Below are 9,613 nucleotides of genomic sequence, written 5' to 3' on the forward strand. Positions count from 1 at the left end.
CCGTCGAGTATCTGAGTACGGATATGAGGATATGTTGAGGAGTCGAAATAAGGGATTGAGGAGACAATACCCGTACCCGACCCACCCCATTGCCATGTCTAGACCCATTAATTTCTTGCATTATAAGAAATGTCCTTTGATATACTAGAAATATTAATTCTCATTTGAAAGACTAGTTTTATTTCCTATGCTGTGTATCTTTATTTATAATATAAGAGTATATTATCATTAATTTAATTACAAAAAGATTGTTTATTGAGATAAATATGAATTTTAATCAAAAACAACATTAATATAATACCATAAATTTCCTCTATTTTCAATTTTATAATTATTATCATTGTATTAAAAATGTTAATTTTAGTTAAATCAAAATACCTAATTTAGAAGGAAAAAATGTCTTTTGTTGTGCAATTTTCTTTAGGCTTAGGTCACTTTCAATCTCCCCCACCCCCGCCTAGAAAAAAATTCCAATTCAAAATTATTCATGGGCACCCACCAAATTCAATGGCCTAATTATAGTTAATAATTTTCTTTTTCCGTAAACGTCTTGTTTCGAGAAACTTCACCACCTTCTACACAAATAATTCATTTATTTTCGATCTGGCGGTAACAACTCTAACAACCATCCTACCTTCTTTCTACGACGAAAAAAGAACCAACGAAAGATGAACTAAAATAACTTGTCGTGTTGGCCTCATGCTGTCATTCCTTTGTAATTACCCTTTTTTACCATTCACACTCACTCTCCGATCATAGAACGACACGACAATGGCGTCAACCACATCCAACTCCCAACAACCAAAACCGGTTCTTCCTTGGAGGGCACGCATTTCAATATCTTTCCTATGTACCCTTTCCGACGCCGCTCGTCGCTCTAACGGCACCGTTAATCGCCTCCTCATAAACCTACTCGACCTCAAGTCCCACCCCAACGCCGCCCCCGTTAACGGCGTTTCCTCCAATGACGTCACCGTCGACGCCTCCCGAAACCTCTGGTGCCGCGTCTTCTCCCCCACCGTCGCCGCCGCCTCCGGCGGCGCTCTCCCCGTCGTCATCTTCTTCCACGGCGGCGGCTTCGCGTTCCTCTCGCCGGATTCATTAGCCTACGACGCCGTCTGCCGGCGGTTCTGCCGGCAAATCCCCGCCGTCGTCGTCTCCGTCAACTACCGCCTCACGCCGGAGCACCGGTACCCTTCGCAATACGACGACGGCGAGGACATCCTCAAATTCCTCGACGAGAACCGCGCGGTCCTGCCGGAAAATGCTGACTTGTCGAAATGCTTCCTCGCCGGAGACAGCGCCGGCGCGAATTTGGCTCACAATGTGGCGGTTCGGGTCCCCAAGTCGGGGCTCCGGATAATCCGGGTCGTCGGGTTGGTTTCGATCCAGCCATGGTTTGGCGGGGAGGAGCGGACGGCAGCGGAGGAGAAGTTCAAGGGGGCGCCGCTGGTGTCGATGGCCAGGACGGATTGGCTGTGGAAGGTGTTTTTGCCAGACGGGTCGGATCGCGACCATGTGGCTGCGAATGTGAGTGGACCGAATTCGGAGGATTTGTCGGGTTTGGATTACCCGGATACCCTCGTGGTTGTGGGTGGGTTTGACCCGTTGCAAGATTGGCAAAGGAGGTATTATGAGTGGTTGAAAAATTCGGGAAAAAATGTCCAATTGATTGAGTATCCCAAGATGATTCATGCGTTCTATGTGTTCGATGATTTGCCCGAGTCTTCTCAATTGATCACACAAATCAAGGATTTCATAAACAAGAGAATCTCTGAGTTGAATTGATTATTGTTGTTATCGATTATTATTGGTTTATAGTTTAGTGGTGGCTCGTGGTGAAATGATAATTAATACTAACAGGCACATGCAATGTTGCAACTATGGACCATGTTTAGGGGTCCCGGAATGCCAAATTTAAGAACACAGAATTAATAAACCATAGTTGCAACTATAGATTATTATGGATTTATAGTTTGGTGGCATGTGGTTTGTTTATATTTGTTTTGGCTCTAGAATTAATAATAATACAAGTTTCGTTCTGTGTACGGTTTGGAAGTTTGGATAATATGCCAAAATGTAATGCGCTCAGCCGCTCATATATGCACGCGAGTAGGCTATGGAGTTTTTTGTTAGTTGTCTGTTGATTGGAATTTTGTTAAAGGTAAGACTTGTCTGGGCTAATAATTGGTTCTGGGATTATATTCTGTCGTGATTTTTGGTAAGTGAAATGAGTTTGGTGATTTGTTAAAGGTTTGCTTAAAATTTAAGAGTTTGGTCTTCAAAATTTAGAGACCTTGACAAGGATGGTAAAATGAATTTAATCTACTCTACTACTGGGTTGATCCCTTTAACCCAGCAAAGGATATAGTTTGGGTTGGAACTTTTAACATCTTTTAAATTGAGTTCAATTTAATTCACTCGTTTTTTGAGCGAATAAAAGGTAAATTGGGTTAATTATTTCATTGGGTTTGGTTGGCTTTTTGTCATTGTATTTATTTATGATGATCCACCAAGACTTATATTTGAAGTCTGTAGATTTACAGATTTAAATAAATTAGGGCCTGTTAGGGTGTTATTCAAAAACGACAACAGTTTGGTCGTGGTTCTTGAAAATTTGGACCTTGAAAGGGATGGTAAAATGGCTTCAATCTATATGGTTAATTCCTTTTGGTACATTAGCTGGGACAAAATCAGCTTATTATGGTCCTGTTGGTGTAGATGGATTAACTCGATTAAGGGTGTTATTTCCTGTACCATTTTCAGAATTCTTTTTTTATCTTTTGGTTTGGCATTTGCAAAAGCCAAAATCTGTAATCATTTTGGAATGCAATTTTATATTTTGGATTGTTATTCCAAAAACAAAACAAAAAATACCTTGGAGATGCAGGAAACAACAGCCTCGATTAAGTCGTTTTTATGTAACATATAGCAAGCTAAGATTCTTTCTTTATTTGGATCATTAAACTACATCTCCTTCAATAGTTCTTAGCCCATTTTTTTTTTTTTTATGTTTGTACCAATATGAAAAGAGGTCCTTCAATAGTGCGTATTGTGCCCAGCCTGAGAGCTAAAGATTGGGGCAGTGAATACTATGTGCTGGATGTTTGAATTTGAAATCTTGCAATTGTTTTCTTGGTGACAATATTGATGTATTTTAAAAGCTGATACTTGTTAATTAGAAGGTGTTGAGGTCACTGTATTACGCTTATTATAGTGTTCTCAAGTTTTGAACAATTTGATTGACTTTAAACATAAAACTTGATGGTTATGGAATGAGAAGAAACTCAGAGAGAAACTCAATAATTATGGAAGGAACCATAGAGTGCATATAATGCTCAACTTATCTTGAGAAAATATATCCATGTTGTTTTCTTAAATCGACTCTAATAGTTTGGGAAAATCAAATAATAGGAGGTGTGGGTTGAACATAGAATCATTAGAAGACCAAATTAAAACAATCATGTAGCTAGGTTGGGTTAGATGATAGCTATCCAGTGAGAAACTTATCTCTTAATTTGGTTTTAAAAATAATAATTTTTTATGATAAATCATTGTTTTGATGAAAATAGCAAGATTAAGAAAAATAGGTAGCAAGGCCATGTGAATTAAGAACTAAATTTGAAATAGTACATGCAAAAGGCCGGTTAGAAAGGAGTTTTTTTAAGGAAAAGGTTTTCAACAAGGGGTTGAGAGATGTTGTTAGAACTAGCTAGGTTGACCTATGGACCTATGAGAGTGTAATTATATAAGCCCAAAGAACATAGTGGTTAATGATCAAGTTGATAGTGTCAACTCTTGATGAACGAAATGTATTTTTTTCATTTACATGAACTTAATTAGTGGTTAATGATCAAATTGAAAGAGTGTCAAGCATGGATCTGAATACTATAGTGGGGGCCATGAAGACTTTGAAACCGTTCAATGTAGAATACTCCACATGCGATTAAGGGCCGTGCCCTTGTAATCTTGTATCGTGGTCAAGGGCTCAAGGCAGTTAAACACACATATGATCCTGACGAACCATATTAATTAGCATTGCAATACCAAATGTTCTATCTACTTCAGTTAAACAATATACATGAGTTGTTAATTAGTAATTATAAATCTCCTTATACCTTAGTTTGATTTCTTCTCACAAAAAAAATATTTGCTTCAAAATATTAGTATCATAATATTTTATGATACTCATGAAACTTTTATTATTGTGAAACATCAGTGTTATAAGCAAATTCATGCTGATGATGAAATCTATTAAAGAAAAAGTAATTGGAAGAAGATGGCGACAGGGAGTGGTGGTGGCAGATGGGGCGAAGAAATAAAATGGAAATAGTAGAAGGTATAATGAATAGAATTTTAAAATTTTAGGAAGATACAGATAAGAAGGGGAACAAAATCTGCATATTCCAGCAGGTTTCATTTAAGTTATTTATAACAATAGAAAAGTTTCATTTGAAGCAAAACCGATTTACTTATTCAGACACAAATTTAAAGTTTTCTATACCAGGAATTCAACTTCTGATTGCTTCACCTTTTCAACAAATCGATTTCTAAATCAAAGCTTACGAACGAACACTTATACATTATTCTTAAAGCTTGTTCAAGAAGTAGAAGATTTTTCCTTGCTCCTTCCAGTTAATGATATTGTTGGAATATTAGGGGAGTTGGACGTGAATGAAACTAGACCAAGAGTTTGAGATTTAGGAGTAGTGGATTGAGACACTAAATGGTGGATCACGAATGGGTTTGGACCATCATCTAAGAAATCATAAATCTGAAAATGAGGAGTATGTATTTTAACAAATGGAAATTGTGTCTCATCGAAAATGACATGACGATTAATAATTATTTTCTCAAAAGATAAGTCATAGTATTTATAATCACGGTGATTCGAAGAATATCCCAAAAAAACACATGAAGTAGAGCGGGTTGAAGTTTATTTATGATAGTGGAAGGAAATAGAGGATAACATAAACACCCAAGAATTCGAAGATGAGAATAGGTCGGATCCTTATGATAAAGAACCCTAAGAGGAGATTTATAGTTTAATAACTTATGAGGAAAAATATTGAAAAGGTAAGTTGTCATTTGCAAGGCATGATGCCAAAAGGAAGAAGGTAATGATGCATGGGCAAGTGAAGTACGAACAGATGATATCAGGACCAGTTTTGATCCTGGGACCATGCTTTCGCTAGCCCTCGCTTTGTGGTGACAAACACCCACCATTTGTTGTTCACGCATCAAGCCTAAGGAGTGTTTGACATGAGGGGGTGTGTTGGAAATAATCCAAGTCTCACATCCGGCTAAAAGTAATCCCACATTTTAGAATATATAAGTGACCCTCACCCCTTGAGCTAGCTTTTGGAGTTGAGTTAAGGCTCTCACATTACACACTCTAAAAGATATTTCTCTCTCTCTCTTATTATTGATATTATAAACTTAATAAATGTTAATAATTTGATTAATTTTACTTTTAAATCTTAAATTTTGACATATCATATTAATAAAAATGGTGTGTGTTGATTTTAATAATTTTTCTTTTTAAAATATATTTTTATTCAATACCATAATCGAATATTATGTAGTAGTTTTATCAATGGCTGGTGAAAATTAAATGTTATTTACTTTAATCTTTCTCCAGCTATTGCAGCATGTGGATTGTGTTTGCTTGAATGCGTTCAGATCGTTTTAGTGTTAATTATTATATCGTGTACTTCTACTACATGAGGTGGATGTGTTGAATTGAATAGACCAGAGGAATCTGTCTTACGATCGATAGTAGCTATTTTGGTGATTAAGAACAGTCATTTGAGAAATTGAGATCATGACGATATCAATGTTAGCATCTATGACATCTCACACGCTCATTAATTTGGATGCACTTTCATTTCATTAACAGACAAGTTGAAGTACATACACCTACAATTGGTTGGTTATAAGGTTCAACTATTGGAAATTACTATAATTAGTTCTATACTAGATCATGGTTTATTTTGGTACGTAAACACTAAACAAGATACTATTCAACTCTCATTTTTTTATCATATTATAAATTTTATCATATTTATATTTTTATCTATCAAGAGTATTCATGTAACATATTTGATATATTTTCATGATTTTTATCTTTTAGTCTTATTTAAAAATGATTTTTTAGTCATATCATTTACATTTTAATTCTTTTGTAATTCTTATAGTTTTGAAAATAATTTTTTTAATTATCATAATTTATATTTTAATTTTTTGAAAGTAATTTTTTTAGTTTTATATTTTATATTTTAAAATATAAATCATAGGAATTAAAAAAGTATTTTTAAATAATAAATACTAAAAAAATAAAAATCATAAAACTATATAAATCAAAACTAGTAATTTATCCTATTTGATATCATGAATGATATTGACATACACCATAATCCCCGAGAATGTTTTTGCTTCAGTGTATTTTCTATACAAACACGTAAGAAAAAAAAAAAAACAGTTGGAAGCTGTAGTAGGGTAATGTAAGTTGTTTATCTGCTTTTCTCATCTCATAAAACTATATATACAACACATCCTCAGTCTTATTACTCACTTTCATTCTCCGAGCCAACCGAGTTAACTCACTAACAATCACATGGCTTCTGAACTCACCAAACTGATCCTTCCATGGAAAGTTCGCTTACTCATTTCCCTCCTTTCCACCCTCGCCGACACCTCTCGCCGCTCCAACGCCACCATCAACCGCCGCCTCTTTAACCTCGCTGACCGCCAGTCACTGCCAAACCCCACCCCCGTCGACGGCGTTTCCTCCTCCGACGTCACCGTCGATCCCGCCCGCAACCTCTGGTTCCGCCTCTTCGTCCCCTCCTCTTCCTCCGCCACCACCCTCCCGGTCTTCGTCTACTTCCATGGCGGCGCCTTCGCTTTCTTCTCCGCAGCTTCAACCCCTTACGACGCCGTTTGTCGTCTCTACTGTCGCTCCCTTAACGCCGTCGTTATCTCCGTCAACTACCGCCTCGCCCCTGAACACCGCTACCCCTCCCAATACGACGACGGTTTCGACGTCTTAAAATTCATCGACCGAAACGGCAGCGTTTTACCCGACGTTGCTGACGTCACCAAATGTTTTTTAGCGGGTGATAGCGCGGGTGCGAACCTGGCCCACCACGTGGCGGTTCGGGTTTCTAAAGAGAAGCTACAAAGAACCAACATTATCGGCTTAGTTTCGGTTCAACCGTATTTCGGAGGAGAAGAGAGAACCAAATCCGAAATCCAATTAAACCGGGCACCCATTATTTCGGTGGACAGAACCGATTGGCACTGGAAGGTGTTCTTGCCAAATGGATCGGACCGGGATCATGAAGCGGTTAACGTGAGTGGGCCCAATGCCGTGGATATTTCGGGTTTGGATTATCCGAATACGATTGTGTTTATGGGTGGGTTTGACCCGTTGCGTGATTGGCAAAGGAAGTATTATGAGTGGTTGAGGGAATCGGGAAAAGAGGTGGAGTTAGTCGATTATCCAAACACGTTTCATGCTTTTTACTTTTTTTCTGAATTGCCCGAAACTTCTCTGTTTGTTTATGATGTCAAGGAGTTTATGGCCAAGCAAATGGCCAATGTGAATTGAAGGGTATTTTAGTACGTTAATTATTTGTCTATGTTGTATATGAAGGTTGGAGGAAAAAAGGGAAGGACATGTAACATGTATTGTATGCAAATAGAGTATTGCTATGATGGTTGCGTGATGATATCAGTTTGATAAATGATAATTGCTATGCATAAGAAAAAAGAGATAATTTATTATTCAACTTCCCATAGAGAGAATACACTCTAGGGCACTTTCATTGAACGAACTCATTCATTTTGGAGTGATCCTTTCACTTCTTTTTTATTTTTCTCCATTCTCTTTTATCACCTTTACTTCTTTTTGTAATTCTAAGTTTTTTTTGACAATGACAAACTAAATCAGCTATTGTTGGGAGTTTAACAACCAAACACTCTTGATATAATGATTTTTATTATCTATTTAATGTTATTTTAGTTTTATTGTTGTTTTTTTGCACTAAATTTCACGTTTGTGGCTCATCCACGTTCATGTTCATATTATGTTTTAGGGTTTAGGTATTAAAAAATGTTTATTTCTTAAGAACTGAAAAACAACATCTAAATAATTTATCCATAGGGATAGAATGATATTTAGTTTGTTTTATACATATTTGTTTATAATGCAATTTAACTATTTTATCTCTTAAGGGATTATGGAAAGAATTAGGTAAATTAGTGTGAAAAATCATGACTAGAGTATACGAGCAGATGTATGTGATAATTGAAATAATATTGAATAGATATAAATTATTAACATTGCATCAAAAATAATTTCGATAGGCTAAGCCTCAACATATCCATCATTCTGCATCGACCGTCACTTCATTGCTGAGTGTTTGTTTTTCTCATCCTTGCACATGCTAGCTAATTAGTTTAATTTTAAGTCAATTTACTTTTAATGTCACATGTTATAAAAAATTAAATCAATTCATTAATTGCTTGAAATTAGATATACACAAACTCAAAGTACAGTCAAAGGTCTTATGAACTCGACACTCGGACTTTCGTTTTAAAATACTACTTGAACAAATTTATATACTTGTCAATGAATTAATAACAATAAACTTAAAGGAGATAATTTTATTTTTGGTAAATAAGAAGATAATTCATTAAAGTGTGTAACATTCATAGTGTAATTTGTTTCCAATGCCAATAGAAAATAACTCATTCAATGGTATATATTTACCATTTAGAAAACTGCCAAATAAGATGCTAATTAGTGTAAGTGTGCATAGAACCTCAGCATTATCCGAAGGCCGACATAACACTATTTGCTATCAATTTTGATATAATAAAGAAATCACGAATTTGGGGACACAAGTTCTATTTGTAATGATATTTTGTACGAAGGAAAATATCATGCATGGATGTCCGCTCATTTGTTTTTTGGCCTGTGCTAAACAATGACAAGACTTTTGTGGTTGCGTGAAGATGAATTGAAGGATAATGTCTGAGTAAAAGGAAATGAATCATTAATACTTGAAAGAAATCCACCAAAAAGAATCAACTCCAATTGTTTTTTTCCCAAGTTGGTTGTACACATGACAATTCCCACTTGCATGATCTCGTAGTGTTCTTGCTATTTGAAAGTTTAATTTTGTGAGGTTCAACTTGTATGGTCCCATTCCAATAATATTGCATGTACTGTTTCTGCATAAGACTTTGGCTCTTTTGAAAGTGGCAGGGCTATAGAGAATATTGAATGATTTATGGATATATAGTTTATCATAAGATATGAACTGAGTTGACAAAAAAAAAAACTGAACTGCTATTATAGGAAGAAGTGGTGGATGGTGCAGCTTAGTTGGAGAGAAAGCAGTATTCTTGTGGGGTACGAGGGGTTGGAAAAATTATTAGGAGTTATGAGAACGGTGGGTGGTGCAGCTTAATATTAACTACGATCTCAATCGATTTATATACGACAAGTACACAATTTTTTTAATTTATGAGAAAAAAATTAATGATACTTATTACTTAATTATATATTATATGAAGGTTGATTGAAATCACCATAAAATTGAAT

The 9,613-nt window shown here is 35.9% G+C and overlaps 2 protein-coding genes across 2 annotated transcripts; both read left to right on the plus strand.

Moving 5' to 3' along the window:
- Nucleotides 1–564: 564 nt before the first annotated feature.
- Nucleotides 565–2,135, plus strand: LOC102665243 (probable carboxylesterase 18). Its single transcript, XM_006599592.4, has one exon. It carries the CDS (start codon nucleotides 772–774, stop codon nucleotides 1,786–1,788), a length of 1,017 nt encoding a protein of 338 aa, XP_006599655.1. The 5' UTR covers nucleotides 565–771; the 3' UTR covers nucleotides 1,789–2,135.
- A 4,364-nt stretch (nucleotides 2,136–6,499) lies between these two features.
- On the plus strand, nucleotides 6,500–7,733 carry LOC100799815 (probable carboxylesterase 18). The gene has a single exon (XM_003548220.5). It carries the CDS (start codon nucleotides 6,617–6,619, stop codon nucleotides 7,610–7,612), a length of 996 nt encoding a protein of 331 aa, XP_003548268.1. The 5' UTR covers nucleotides 6,500–6,616; the 3' UTR covers nucleotides 7,613–7,733.
- The last annotated feature ends 1,880 nt before the right edge of the window (nucleotides 7,734–9,613 follow it).

This window comes from Glycine max, chromosome 16, assembly GCF_000004515.6.
Source record: "Glycine max cultivar Williams 82 chromosome 16, Glycine_max_v4.0, whole genome shotgun sequence".
Classification (NCBI taxonomy): Eukaryota; Viridiplantae; Streptophyta; class Magnoliopsida; order Fabales; family Fabaceae; genus Glycine; species Glycine max.

What these genes read in the sequence shown, in the direction of transcription:
- LOC102665243 (XM_006599592.4), top strand. Translation starts at nt 772, where the DNA reads ATGGCGTCAACCACATCCAACTCCCAACAACCAAAACCGGTTCTTCCT.
- LOC100799815 (XM_003548220.5), top strand. Translation starts at nt 6,617, where the DNA reads ATGGCTTCTGAACTCACCAAACTGATCCTTCCATGGAAAGTTCGCTTA.